Source organism: Chiloscyllium plagiosum, chromosome 6, assembly GCF_004010195.1.
Source record: "Chiloscyllium plagiosum isolate BGI_BamShark_2017 chromosome 6, ASM401019v2, whole genome shotgun sequence".
In the NCBI taxonomy this organism is placed as follows: domain Eukaryota; kingdom Metazoa; phylum Chordata; class Chondrichthyes; order Orectolobiformes; family Hemiscylliidae; genus Chiloscyllium; species Chiloscyllium plagiosum.
The window spans coordinates 54,549,766-54,565,475 of NC_057715.1; the positions used below are offsets into that span (position 1 = coordinate 54,549,766).

Below are 15,710 nucleotides of genomic sequence, written 5' to 3' on the forward strand. Positions count from 1 at the left end.
GTCCAGCATATGTAGTTCACCTTTCACCGCCATACAGCAGTGTGCTTATGTACACTGATATTTTTGTCTTCATTGTCAGCTTGGAATTTGTCCACACTTGAATCGTGAAGGGAGCAAGAGTTGAGGCTGCTTTCCCGATCATCTTGTCGACAGAGATCAACAAGATTAGGACCCTATACTGCTGTATATAAAGGATTTAGATTTTGGTGTACCAGGAACAGGTTCAATGTTTGCAAGTAACATAAATTTTGGGAGAATTGTAAACTGTGAGAAAGACTGTAGAACTGGAAGAGGACATTGACATGTTGGTAGAGTGAGCAGATAGGTGGCACATCATATTCAATGCATTGAAGTGTTTGGTTATACACTTTAGTATGAAGTACATAGATTTACAGTATAAAATAAAGGGTACTTGTTCTGAAGGGTATGCAGAAGCAGAGACTTAGGAAAGACAGATAGACAGAGATTTTAGCAAAGCATGCAATATTCTTGGCTTTGTTAATAAGAGCATGGAATACAAATGTTGGGAAGTTATGATGAACTTGTGTAGGACATTAGTTAGACCTCAGCTGGAGTATCGTTGGCTCACACAACAGGAAGGTTGCGAATGTACTGGAGAGAGTATCAAAAGGTCTACAGGAATGGTTGCAGGAATGAGAAATCTTAGTAATGAGACAGAAATGGAGAATTTGGAACAACTTACATTGGAGAAAACAGGCTAACAGGAGATTTGATGGAAAATTTCAAATATGTGGAGTCTGGAAAGAGAAGATTAGGAGAAATTGTTCATATTCATAAATGGATTGAGAATCAGATAGCATAATTTAAATCATTTTGTAAAAGAAGTGAACATGAGCTGAGAAAAAAAAACACTTAGTGTGTAGTCAGGATCTGGATTGCACAGCTTGGTAGTGTGGCTGGTGCAGGTTCAGTTGAGCCATTCAGACGGCATTGTATGATTGAAAGAAATGAGCAAGATGACAGGGAAAAGACAGGAGATTGGCACTGATTTAAATTGCTCAGAGCACTGATGTAGATATAATAGACAGAATGGCTTCTCTCTGCACCATAATTAATCTGTGGTTCTGTGAGCATGACAAAACAAAAAGTTGGCCAATGTTGATGAGGACTATTTGCTAACTCATGTACATGTAGGCAGCATATCCATGATGGAAACCCTTATCACCCATAGCCACACAGGTGGTCTTACTCTGACTTTTATACAGCAAATGCAGAGACACTGGTTCCCCGTGTAACATTCAGCCCAATGTTTCTTGGGTTCCTTAACAACAAAAAGTAAAGTAGATATGTCAAATAAAAACAGAAAGTAGTGGAGAAACACAACAGGTTTGGCAGCATCTGTGGAGAGAGATAAATGTGAGCACATTGAGCATTGGTATCATTATACAGCAACTCTGCTGCTTAGGACGATCCCTGCAATATTTGTCAAAATATATATCAACATTCAAATTGGTCCATTTTGTGTTACACTTCCTCACTATCATGAAGTCACAGCCCTTGCGACCAAGTTTGAGATGAGCAACTGAGGAGGAGATGACAGGACTGGTGGAGAAGGAGAGAATGAGGAGGAAGAACTTTTGTAGTTGTGGTTGACTCCAGTGCAAGTGAAAGCAATGCCAGTTACCTTTTCACCAATACTCATCTGCCTTGCTTCCTCTCTCTCATTAACCACTGCTGTATTCTCTTGATGATAATGCTAAAATGAAGGTCAACACAAAATAAACATTCCAAATCAGTTTATTCATCAAATCAGCCATCTTTCCACATAAAAGTCAATCTGTGGCATGTTTTCATTCCCTTAGAACTTATTTCACATATGCCTTTGACTGTCCTAAGTTTCCTGGTGGCTAAAGCATAGTGTACGGAATCCTTCTGCCCTTAATTGGCCTAGATTACAGATGGCTTCACAGGCTGGCTTTAATCAGCTCTGTCCTTAGGAATCCTAACTTCTCAATATAGGTAGCAGCAATCTAAGCTAGCAGGCTAACATGCAACAAGGGCACTGATGGAGTCATATTATTGGGAGCTAGAGTGCTGTCTTGCTAAGGGAGAGAAACAGCTGGTAGATATGTGTGAAGGAAAGTAATAGTATTTCTTTACATTTTCTCTCTTCCCAACTTCCATCTCTTTCTTTTTCCACAGAAAGGTCAGTAGAAGCGCAAGTGGCCGAGCCTATTACCTGTGGGTTGCCTCCAGAGGTTATATGGCTATTTTGTTCCACAAGAGAGTGGAAAGTGTGTCAATAGGTGTTGTGCTGTATGGATAATTCTGTTTTCATCTTTGAATATGGCAGTACATACAGACTGTAGGTATGGGTGAGTCTTACAGCTGGGCTAAGTATGTGAGGGTAAGGTGAAGCTTTGAATATGAGATACAAGTCATGATTGATAGAGATCATTGGTAGATGAGTGAAGGGGATGTACAGCGAATTGAGGCTAAAAAGAGGAAATACTCTTCAGCTACAAGCTAGAAATGCTCATCAAGTCTGGCAGTATCTGTCGAGAGAAACAGACTTAACATTTCAGGTCTGTGATCTTCCATTAGAACCAGGAAAATTTGTAATTCTAATTGGTTTAGAGCAAATGAAAGGTGGGATGTCAATAAGAAGAACTGAAAGCCAATTACCTGACAGGTTAGAGGATAAAAGGTATTAAATATAAAATTCAAGGTGCAAAGTCAGAAAGAGTGGAAATTAGGCGAACAAAGAAAGAAAAGCTATGTTGGGAAGAGATGCGAGTGGTAACATGAATGGTTGCCAGCCAAAGGCAAAGAAAGTAAAATAAAGAAAAAATAATTTAAAAAGGAAGCAAAATGGAGCAGAAATTATGATTGAAAATTGATAAACTCAATGTTCAGTCCAAAAGCTTTGAGTTTGCAAAAGTCACTGATAATTCAGTTACAAAACCTATGGCATTTGAAGGTACATTTACGGACCCTGATCAATATGTGAGGCCATTTAAACTGCAGTGGCATTGTATCTGGCACCACAGGCCTACAATGCTTTGGTTATTTGTGATTTGGAGATGCCAGTGTTGGACTGGGGTGTACAAAGTTAAAAATCACACAACACCAGGTTATAGTCCAACAGGTTTAATTGGAAGCACTAGCTTCCACAACCACCTAATGAAGGAGCAGCGCTCAGAAAGCTAGTGCTTCCAATTAAACCTGTTGGACTATAACCTGGTGTTGTGTGATTTTTAACTTTGTACATTATTTGTGAAGGCTTGATGCTCCCATTGTCTTCTCAATACTTTTCTGGATGGCATCCTATGGTTCGAAGATAGCGCTGGTCCTGGCTACTTCCTGCACCAACACTTCCAGTGCGATATTAGTGCACAGTATCTGGTCTGTTGTGTCAACATTCTGACAGGTCAGACTGTCTTCTATATCCATTTCCATCACCTATTCCAAACAGAAATGACCTTACCATTTAGAGATACCATCTCAACCTAAGTAATGCAGGTTAGGTTTAAGTGACTGACGCTGATCATGCATGAACCTGGGATTCTTGCAGAGGCATGCAGTCACTCAATGGCTCATTTAGCATTGAACTGCATGCCACCATCATTTAGCTTTACAGGCAGCACGGGGAGGCAATGGCCAAGTGCTTTAATCCAGAGATCCAGGTAATGTTCTGGGGACCCGGGTTTGAAACACGCCATGGCAGATGGTGGAATTTGAATTCAATACAAAAAAAATGGAATTAACAGTCTAATAATGATAATGAATCTATTGACGATTGTCAGGAAAAACCCATCCGCTTCATCAATGCCCTTCAGGGAAGGAAACTGCCATCCTGACCTGGTCTGGCCTACAAGTGACTCGAGACCCATTGGAATGTAGTTGATTCTTAATTGCCCTCTAGGCAATATGTGCTGGCTGAGCCAGAGATGCCTTCATCCTGTGAATGAACAAAACAAAGTTGTTATGCTGCCTAAATTGGAAGGATTGGTTGTGGGTTAATCATGTCACAATTTTTCTGCCCATTTTCAGGTCCATGAAATATTTTCCCTTTTCATTCTGCACTATAGAATGCAGCCACTCAATAATTTGAACTATACAAGTTGAAAATTATGAGGAAAGCAATTTCTTACATGGCATGCATGGGTGTGTGTTTGCTGAATATTTTTAGGTATTACATCATCCTGAAATTGCGAACTTTCAAGGATAAGTTCTGATTCTCTGAAATATCATGGTGTACTACTACCTGTAATCATGATAATCTGATTATTTTGTTGCAATACGCAATATTTGAAAATATGTTCTATTAATCAAAAGTGGACCATTTATTCAGATGCTGTTGTGTAGCTCCAATAATAAAGATTCTAGGTTGGTAAATCGTACTGCTATTAAATTGGTGGAAGTGAGACTACAGCCTGTTGTCTGATTGCCATTTGGGGTTTCTCTCAATCCCTCACCATTTCCTATATTATTTTACATTCTCTTTTACTCTACATGTTTGTTAAATGATTTATTCACTGAGCAGATAGATCTTTAAAATGATAGTAGATCTCTATCATAATGTGGTTTTGTGAATGTCAGGAACGACTATCTAAAAGAGGAACCCCATTTTCAGTTTCGTTCTTAGCTGTCATTGCTTAGATTTGGACGAATGGCTTTTTCTATTCTTGGTGGTCGGCTTTCTAATGTAACAGTACCCCCTACTGCATCAGTGTGGCATTTCAGTGAATTTACTGCTTCAGTGCATACAATGGCCAAAGGAGTTGATAGCTCCTGATATCGGGAATTTCTCTCCAAAGATGGTGGCAGTCTTGTCTCAATGTCACTTAGCAACAACTGTATCATACCTGCAGGCTAAACTGGCCACATGAGTGGTCTCATTCCAGACTTTGTACAGCAAATGCAGAGACCTTGGCCCCAGTTTAAAATTCAGCCCAATGTTTCTTAGATTCATTAACAGCAAAAAATAAGTACATATATCAAATAAAAACAGGAAGTACTGGAGAAGCTCAGCAGGTTTGGCAGCATCTATGAAGAGAGAAAAACACAGTTAATGTTTGAGTTAGACATGACACATCTTCAGAATGTAAACCATTTTTGATTCTTAACTGTTGTTTGAAAAATTTATTGCTATATTAGTTCACTGTAAACTTCTGCTTAAATTTGATTCAATCCAACTTCTAAAATCCTTAAAGCAAGGGATTTTAATCTACCACTAGATAAAATACTCTCCCACAGTTGCCACCTAACACCCACTACCAACTTCTTCCCCTGGACCTGACTCCTCTTACACCCTAAGTCCTGGCACACTTCTCTACTCAACCCTAAGTACCCATAACATGCTCATCATATAAAATCCTGGAATTTCTGCACGTGGATTGCAGTCATTCCAGAAGGCAGGTCACCTGTGTCTTCTCAAGGACAATTAGGGATGGGCAATAAATGCTGGCCAGCCAGAAACATCCATATCCCATGAGTGAATGATAAAAAATCAAAGCAGCCCACTTGAGCAGTACCCTATCTACCAACTTAACGCTCGCTCCCTACCGACAATGCACAATGTAGCATTGTATGCCATCTAAACTCACCAAGGCTTATTTGACAGTGTCTCCCAAATACACAACTTCTACCACCCAGAAGGAAAACGTAAGCAGACACATGGAAAAAATGTCATGTGACTTGGAACGACATCATCTTTCCTTCACTATCACTGCGTCAAAATCCTAGAACTCCCTTCCTAACAACATTCTGGATGTATGCACACTACATAGACTGCAATAGTTCAAAAAGGCAGCTTACTACTATCTTCTCAAGGATAATTCGGAATAGTTAGTAATGCTGGACTACCTAGCGATGCACACATTGCATGAAAAAAATTAACTAGCCTAGTTTAAATCCTTTGCCGTCATTATATTTCTGAATCTCTCATTATTTAAAAAAATATTTGCTTTTCTTTCTATCTGTTATTGTGTGTAGGTCTATAGAATTCTCCGAGCAGTGTGATTACTACTTTTTTTACATTTCAAACTATCTAGCCACAATAAATGCTCTTCCATACATGTTCTGGCTGCAGTACAATCTTATTTAACAGTGGTTAGCTGGAGACTGATCATTTCTTCCAGGGATGAGAGCAGTATACACCTTCCCACTCATAACATTCAGCCTGTGGCCTTAATTTCCACAGCATTCTACAATTATTCTCCAATTTATTTTTCCAGATTTGATATTATTTCAGGTTCCAAAATTCCCATCAACAGCACTCCCTGCCAAAATAATCAAAACCCTTTTATGATGCATCTGTCTAGCTTAATCCCATCTGTCTCAATAAAGAGTCCAAATGCCCAGGAACCAAACACCCTCTCCTGCATCATCTCTGAAGCTACACATGCAGATGTACTATGGTGTTTTCTATACTCAATATCATGTAGCACCAAGAATAATTGAGAGATTATAAGCGTTGAGATCCTTGCTGGATGAATTGGCTGTACAGAAACTTTTAGCATTGCGATTGCAAGGAGAAATAAATACATCTGATAACTAAAAACAGAATTCATATGTAATGGTGCAAATCTGTGATTCATTTTGTAAAATAGTGTATTATTGTTGCCTTACCTTAGATCATTAAGATTCTTTTTGACTTTCATTTTCAGCTCAAATGGAAAATCTGTAACCTGGGCTCAAAATGAACGTATTTCTCGAGGTCATCACCTGTGGAAGAGGCTTTCTGTTCACATAAAGAAGAAAGATAACACATCGAAACAATCTGCTCTCATTAAACCTTTCTCCAAAAGCTCTGAGAGTCGGCACAGCACACACAGCTATCCAGAAGCAAATATTAAAGGACTGTATGATGTCTCTGAGGCCGAGGAGCATTATCCAGTCCAGTATGTACCACAAACACCTTCACCTATAAGTATCGTGAGCCACAGAGCTGGATCTGTCAGCCGAGCAGAGAAGGAAATGCCCACATTCCAGTCTGAGCACATGCAGAGAAGCAGTTCTTCCCAAGGCTCTCTAATGGAGCAGATCAGCAGTGTGGTAAATCGCTTTACAGCCAACATCAGTGAACTGAATTCTATGATGCTTTCATCAGCTCCTTCAGGGGTTATTGGTGCATCTCCCATCTGTTCATCATACCTGCTCCCTAAGGAGATACAGCTGCCCACACCGATCACAACATTTGCAGATATCCAGCCTCTCCCAGCTATAGAGGTGAATGGACGATCACAGCCTGCAAGTGGTGTTTCAAATGCAAGCGTCAAGGATGGTACTTCGGAGACTTCAGTGGTCAAAACAGATTTTGAGGAGCTTGTAGCTCTTACTCCTCCCTCACCTTTCAGAGACTCCGTTGATTCAGGGAGTGGTTCTCCCAATTCTCCTGTATCAGAATCAGCACTTTGCATCCCATCATCTCCTAGATATGACACTCTGGTTCTGCGTGACTATACTCAAAGCTCTTCATCTCTGTGAATGTATAATGTATATTGATCTAAAAGTGAGCTGAAGCTAATAAGAAATCTGCAAACTTTAGTCAATTTTATCCCAAACATAATTTGTTTTATTCATGTCAATGAATATTGGCATTGATTCTGCATGGTTGAAGATGGGATTACTCTCAATGTTGGAATCAAAATGAATTTCACAAGCAGTTTGAGAATGACTTGTTGGTAGAAAACTGACTGCTAGTGGCCTTAAACCTTGTGGGTTCTTTGCACATGGAATTTAATTTGTACTTAGATTGAGAACTGGGAAGAGAATGACATGGCTAGATAGTACAAATTGCCAACTGTATTGCTGACAATGACAACTGTTTAAAGAAAAGACATGATTGCAGGTAAAGTTGACTGCAAGACTTCAGCAATCTGTTGCAAAGATTGTTATTTCCTATCTCCATGGTGTGGAACTGCAAAACCTCTCAAAAGGTTGAGACCAAAAATGAATGTAAGTTTGTGGATGAGGATCATAGGATTCAGGACCAAAAGGACTTACAATTTTGTATGAAAGAGTTGAGGTGATCTTTGTGAACGGAAAATATCTATTACCAACACATAAACAACTGTAAAAGATATATGTAAGATATATTATATGAAACATATCATCTTGCATTAGGAGCAGAATGATTAAGTTGCAGTATCCCTTCCACTTGGCTCTTAGACTGCTTTCACCAGTCAAAATAACATATATATAAGTTAAGACTTACAGTAGAAATTAAAAGTCTTTTCCATTGTTCAGTGATATATGTTTTACTCCTTTTCTTGTGGCTGGAATATTTCACCAAATTTATGTTATTTATTATTTTAGGAATAATTTAATAATTCTTCATAATGTTATGGGTTCTTGTAGCTAGTGTCAAATTGTGTGGATGAGTTCATTGCATAATATCATTTTCTTTAGTAAATTTAATTGAACTTGACATCAACAATCTATCTTTTACTTAAAACCCTAAGAAAATAATATCACATGGGTACTCTGAGCATATGAGCTCTTCGGTATGAGGCAATGCATGACAGAATTTGTCATTACTGCAGTTAGAATGACATATTTGTTTTTGGACTCCATTTAAAAAATGGCTATTTTTACCACACTTTTAATTTATCTGCTTATTTTGGAGATTAAAGTTAATGAAGTGGGGTTAGTACTTATATGAGAAAATATCTAAATAACTCAATCCCATTGTCAATAATGTATATAGCATTATTCAGGTAAAGGCATCATTTAAACTTTGAGTAGTTCATTTATATTTTAATACTAGTACATGGTCATATTGAAGTAAGATTTCTAGTGTTCATGTAACTGTGATTGCATTAGTAATTAATATTTTGTTCACTTTATATGGCAATTTTAATTTTAGCTTTATTCTTATTATGGTCATGAATCAGAAGAAAAATAAACTCAAGCCAGGGCAAATCATTTGAAATGTAGGCTTCAAGTATTTAGTGCTGTATGAAGAATATCTGAGTAAACTTATCAATCAATTACTTTTAGGTATATATTCTTCATGGATATGATTGATTGCTAGCCTAACACTTTTGTTCTCAATTTTTAGCACTAGGGTGAAAAGTTATCAATTACTACATCTTGCCAACTTTTACTTAAGTTTTTGACAAAAACTGCAAACAATCATTCTCTAGTGAAAAGGTAAGTACTACAGGTAATTTTTAAAGTATTTCAGCAATCACTTAATTGACAGTGCCAACAAAAGGGATACTGCAGCTTTAAATAACTCCCATGTCACATGTAAATGTTTTAAATAATGCAAAAAAGCCTTGAGATTCATGATAAACATGAATATTCATATTAATTGAAAAATTGTATATATTGAGGTATACATTCAAAGGTTTCTATGAATGTGCATGAAATATGCACACGTGTTGGTACATAGTGAAATGAACATGGTTTATGGATATATCATAATTATCAGCAAATTCCAAACAATGCAAAAAAAAAACCTTTGGCAGTTTGCTCAGTGTTTAATTTTATTGGGGACAGTAACTTGGTTGAAACAAGAGATATTACAAAGATAGGTATGATTATAATTTTGTTGCAGATTTGCAGTTAGAGTTTACTGTAATTTGCCCAGATCCAGGATGATAACATCTTGACTATCACCGTTTTAAAGAACTTGAGTAACTTTCTTCAAACATCTTAAACCCTTTGCCTTCATAAGTTTATGCTCAGTCTATTTTCTTTTAATGAAGGGTTAGCCCAGTGAAGACAAATCATATTCTTATAGACATTGAAGTGATCTGTTACTTTAATTGTTGACTCAGCAAAGAAAGTATCATCATTTTTACCAATTACATGCATTCATTCAAATAGACAATAAACAATGGTGTCTCGGGGTTTTATGAGCATCCTGGGAAACCTTTAACAAATAAGAATCATAAACAGAAATTATTGATATCAGCAGATCAGGGAACAGCAGAGAGAGCACATTTATGCTTTGGATTTCAGCCCTTCTTCAAACATCAACAAGTTTTGAAGCAATGTCTAAACCCAAAATAAGAACTCATCTGTGCTTTCCATGGATTCTGTTGACTTGCTGAGCATTTCCAGTGTCCTCTATTTTTGTGCCAGATTTCCAGCATTTGCAATCTTTGGTCTTTGTTTACTTAGGTAAATGCTTATTTTCTATATAAACATATTCATACAATCTGTTGACATTATCTTTATTTTAAAATATCTCTGACAAGGTCATACACTTTCTACTTAGGACATGATGTTTAATATCAAGCAATAGTTTTATATCTCTCCCATTTTAATAACTTGATTGGTTTCTGTTACAATAATGCATGCAATTACTATTATTTTATATTTCATCTATCATAAGTTTACACTTTCTTGAACCTAATTTTGGTCACTCATCTTTTATCCAGTTCTCAAATCCCCTTTCAGATGCCTCTCTTTATTTTGAGTTCAATGCATTAGTTTGATGCTCAATGTAAACATTATTGTATTTCCAAGCAAGCCATCTTGCTGGGGGGTGGAACAAACACAGCAACCTTTTCCACTCTTTTTTCTCTTCTTTTGTTTCTGTGCTTCTCACATAATGATGTTTCTTGCCAGTTGCTTGGTCTGTTGCTGGACAAGATGATATCATAATGATGGCCCTTCTCACACACATCTACAGAAATAACCCAATTATATCTGTAGACTCTATGTGATGTAGGTGCTCTTATATTATAGTAAGTGAAATGCAATAATGAATTTTGAAGGTGTGCATTCCTAAATGAGGCCAGTACAGCATATACCATGTAATATTCTGAAATTCTTCATTATAAGTTATTGAACACAATAAACTTGTGAAAACCAACTCAGATATTGGCTGAAGAATTAGGATTCATTGTATCTTTAAATGTACTAAGATGTTTCTTCACCATAAATCAAAAATAGTGCCATATTCTCTCCATACATTGGGTAAAATAAATGGTTCATACTACTGAAAAATTGTTTTCCCTTACATAGTTAATTTATATTTAGTAGTTGCAAATAATTATCCTACATACAAACATAGGAATGCATTATTAATCCCCAAATTTAACAAAGACTGAATTCTTGAACAATAGTTGACACAAACTGCACTATTGCACACCTCCCAATTCATTTCTGTGTAAAGTTTGACTATACGGTAGAACGGAAAGTTTACGTATCCAGAAGTTCAAAGGTGAAGAAATTAACTTGTATAACTGAAAATATATACTGTTGATGACAAACTGGGGGGCATATCTACAAAGAATGCAGCCCCATTTAATTTGTGTTTAAATTGACTATTGATGTTTTAAAAGTGCAAAACTGTGACAAGGTGTATTAGATTAAAGCAATAATGAACGCAAAACTAGTATCAGTACAGGTTCTTACACAATTAAATCCTGTATGTTTTGTGATAACTTTGAATCTAAAAATCTAAAATCCAAACATCTTTGAGTTCATTATTGTGAAATACATCTATATTAATATGTTGTCTAGTTTACATACTGTAATGTATAAAATGCAAGGATTAACATATATTCTTGTATTGTTAACAGTGAATAGAGATCATGGACACATGTAGTTCCTAAGGTGAATTCCAGAGATGGTTCAATGATTAAAGATATCACAGGCAAAGTTAACTTTGCTTCTTCCTTTAATGAACATTGTCACTGTGCATTTTACCTTAGCAACAGCCTCAGTAATGTTGTGCAGGCATTATTTTCATGGGCACATGTAATCTTTTGCTGCTATTCATCAACTAGATGTGGAATGTGTTATGTAACCACTTTAACTGAAGGCAGCAATTGGTATTTGCAAATGGCAATCGCCATGTCTCTAACGCTGGTAATTTTTTTGATTGTTGTTTTTAAAAAGACAAGCATAACAGTGCCAATTTTAAGAATTTATTGTGAGCTTCAAGTGCTTCTACTTTTTGTTACCTACCTTTGATACGTTGTTTTCAGTCAGTTGTGGAATTTCAAACTCTAGTCAAATGGGCAGACTGCATTACTTTCTAGTTTCTTGAGCAGTTGAAATATGAAAATGAGGTGGTATGTACAACTAATCTTTAGGTTTCTTTTTGGTGAACATTTTACCTATATATTCCTATTGTGCTATCTCTGTCTTATTTGGTTTAAATTTCAATTTGCTTATTTCTAGCCTGATGGAATCTGAACATGCTGGATGTATCATTATATTAAGAACAAACTGACATGACTTTGATATTTTGGAATGCTACAAAACACTGCCTGACTAATATATTTTATCACTGTTGGAATGATTTAAGATACATTTTATTCTTTGTGGTAATGAATATCCTCATAATTTTCAGCAATTGATTCACATGAATGAATACCTATAGACAAAGAAGCTAGAAAATTATTTAGTCTGTCCTAAATGCCAGTATGGTATTAATTTTGTTATGTAGAATGTAAAATAATCTTATTGCTGTGAAATTGATACATTTTGGTACAATGTGCTGCCATTTTTTTCCGGCAAACCCATTTAGCTTTGTAAATGCAAAAAAATAGGTAAATGATTTCAATCATTTCTAGTGGCACATTTTGCTGTTTGTCAGTAAATTGTTTTCTCCTGTTAAAACATGTGAGGTGTTTATGTATGATACAATGACTTTTTGGAATATTAAAACTATATTGTAGAATCATGTTTTTCATTGATGCGAGTCTTAAAGTGTGAAACATAATTCTCACCTTCAGATGCAAGCACCACAATTAGTTATATCATCCAATCTTATATAATGTAGTTAACAAATTTTTTACTCTTATTGAAAAGATGTCATGAACAGTGCAATGATGTATGTCCACTTTGAACAGTAATGGATTCTGCAATCTTAATTTAAGTTGTTACTTCCCTTTCAATCTATCATAGTTTCTTTGAAATTTAACAATAATTCTTATTCGTAAACCAGAGCCTATACTGTAAAGAAGTTTGCATAACATCCCAGCAGTTAAGAATAAAATGTTAATGATTCTATAAAAATTAACCTGTCTCAATAAAAATAAATAGGCAGTCAATCTTCTTGGATGCTCCTCTAGGAAGATCAAGGTTTTTGGAATGTCACGAAAACATGGGGGTCTCACTATCATGAAAAATAGAGGACTTTGAAAGCGAACCTTCTGGGAAACCTTAATTGGAAAACCCTGATCTGCAGACTTGACGTAAGACTGGGCAATAGGAGGACTTGCTGATTCTCTCACTTCCCTACTAATTTAAATCTTATCCAAGAGTTTGGACTGGTGAGATGTTGGAGTTTGCACATTCTCCCCGTGCCTGTGCGAGTTTTCAGTACGAGCTCTGGTTTCCTCCCACAGTCCAAAGATGTGCAGATTAGATGGATTCGCTCTGATAAATTGCTCCATAGTAACTAGTTAAAAATCACACAACACCAGGTTATCGTCCAACAGGTTTATTTGGAAGCACTAGCTTTTCGACCGCTGCTCCTTCGTCAGGTGGTTATCAATTCCACCTGAGAATCACCTGATGAAGGAGCAGCGCTTCAAAAGCTACTGCTTTCAAATAAACCTGTTGGACTATAACCTGGTGTTGTGTGATTTTTTTTAACTTTGTGCACTCCAGTCCAACACCGGTATCTCCAAATCATCCATAGTAACCAGCAGAGTGCAGGTTCAGTGGACTAGCCATGGGAAATGTGTGGCGAGGGTGGATCTGGGAGGGATTCTCTTCAGAGGGTTGATGCAACCTCAATGGGCCAAATGTTTTCTTTCCATAATATTGGAATTCTGTGATTCGATGACTGAGGACTTAAGTTCAGCATCTTCCTTCATGTTGTTTGCAATCCCTTCTCCAAAAGATCATAGTGATTCTCAGGTTGATCTCCTTCATTAAAGGGGACTTGCTTTTCCAGAATACTGCTCTGTAGGCTTAAAGAGATCTAATTTCTGTCACTTATGCCTGTCTTCTGAGACATAAGATTATGACTTCTGATTTGGAAAAGAACGCTTTTCTCAGTTATTAGTTCACGGTGATTTTTGATTTCTGAATATTTCAGGAAATGTAAGGTTTTTTTCCCTCAAATACATCTTTGTGTCAAATTATGTGAGAAAACTGGCTGTCTCTGCACAGGATGTGTGGAAGACTCCTATAAGCTTTTCTATTCACTGAGTTTTTTTTCTTCCTAAGAATTTTGTTGTGGACCTAACAACTCTACCTGTTCATCAAGAAGTCATGTTTGTATTCACATATTCCCACAGAAACCATTGTAAATGCTTAGGTTATAGTCCTGGAATGTCACGCATGTACAGCATACAAGTACAAAGTTAATATGAATCACCAAATTAGACATGAAATATGCAAAAATGTATATTTTGATGTTTCTTGCTTCCTATACAAGATTGCTTATTGGGGGATGGAAAACTGTAGAATGTCATCCAACTCATCTGCTTACGAGAAGTTGAAAGTTGTGGATCATCTGGTTGCTCTTCTGGTTTGGAGTTGGCAGGCTGAATGTTCCTGAGAACAGTTTTTAAAAGCATATTCAGCCTTAAGTGAGGCAGGCAATAACCAAAGCAAGCTGAACAAACAGAAACCTGACCAGAAACGCTGAGTTTGAAAATGGTATTTATTCCTCTGCACTACTGGAGGTCAGGTAAGGATGGCATTTTTGTGAATAAGGTGCACATCATTAAAATCATGGGTGTTAAAGAAAAACTACATTGTGATAAAATCGCCTTAATTTCAGTCCTATTTTAAGTGTGGACTACCTGTGTTGGCTTGATACAATTTAGACTTAACTGTCTCCTTTTCCCTAGATAGTTTTTCAGCAGTTGCATGCAATTATTAAACCTCTCTGGGTGAGGGTGTTTGATGTTTTTGTTGGATTGAATTAAGTTGCTCGTGATGTTCTTGGTCATTATTGTAAATTTGTTTTGAAGCTCTCAGACCACTTCATAATCTGAGACACGTCAGATATTGCGGCCACCGTACTGTGTGCAGAAAGTCCTGAGAGCTCAACTAGTATTCATTTGTGAGTCAAGAACTGTAAATACCTCCTCAATTGCTGTCCCTTTAAATATTTGGATGGCCATAATTCCTTGCTCTTTTTCCATGAAATCTTCACTTTCAATAGCTGGGTACCAGAAAGCATCTGTAGTGCGCTTTCTAAATCCTTGAAAATAATTCATCCTTTTCTTCTTTGTCACTGACACTTCAGACACTTATTGCTGTATCTGTTTTTAAATCTGATGCTATTGCTGCATTCTCAACATGTTTTTTTTTATTTGTAGCCTTCTTTAAAATGGTTTTGAGGATTCAGCCTTTCTTGTGTGCATTTGCTATTGTTGGGTTTTCTAGGTGTTCTTTCTTTTCTCAGCCTGGTATGTTCAAATTTATGGTAATGTTTTACTCACTGTAGTCAATTGCTTTTTCTTAACGGTTCAGTTAGCTCAGTTGGCTGGACAGCTGATTTGCAATGCAGAGTGGTGCCAACAGCATGGGTTTTTTTCCAGCACTTGTTGATGTCACCATGAAAGATTCTCTTCTGAATTTCTCCCCATGCCTGAGGTGCAGTGACCTTCAGGTTAAATCAATACAAGTCATCTCTCTCTAATGGGAGAGCAACCATATCATCTGGTGGGACAATGCTCACTTTACCTTTTACTTATACTTGGCACATTGTCTGTTGTTAGCCTTCTACTCTCCTTTTTCCAACTTTTATGCAAGATCTCCTTTTCTGTGGTTCAATAACTTGAATTTCATGAGCCACTGATCACGAACCAGAG

The 15,710-nt window shown here is 36.8% G+C and overlaps 1 protein-coding gene across 7 annotated transcripts in view; it reads left to right on the top strand.

Annotated features, from left to right (window-relative positions):
- The window catches only part of grm5b (glutamate receptor, metabotropic 5b), a 584,754-nt gene extending 572,141 nt beyond the window's left edge, over positions 1-12,613 (top strand). For all 7 annotated transcript variants that reach the window (XM_043691559.1, XM_043691556.1, XM_043691557.1 and 4 more), the window contains one exon: positions 6,633-12,613. In XM_043691559.1, coding sequence (XP_043547494.1) covers positions 6,633-7,452 — 820 coding nt within the window. In that variant the 3' untranslated portion in view covers positions 7,453-12,613. The remainder of the gene's footprint in view (positions 1-6,632) is intronic.
- The last annotated feature ends 3,097 nt before the right edge of the window (positions 12,614-15,710 follow it).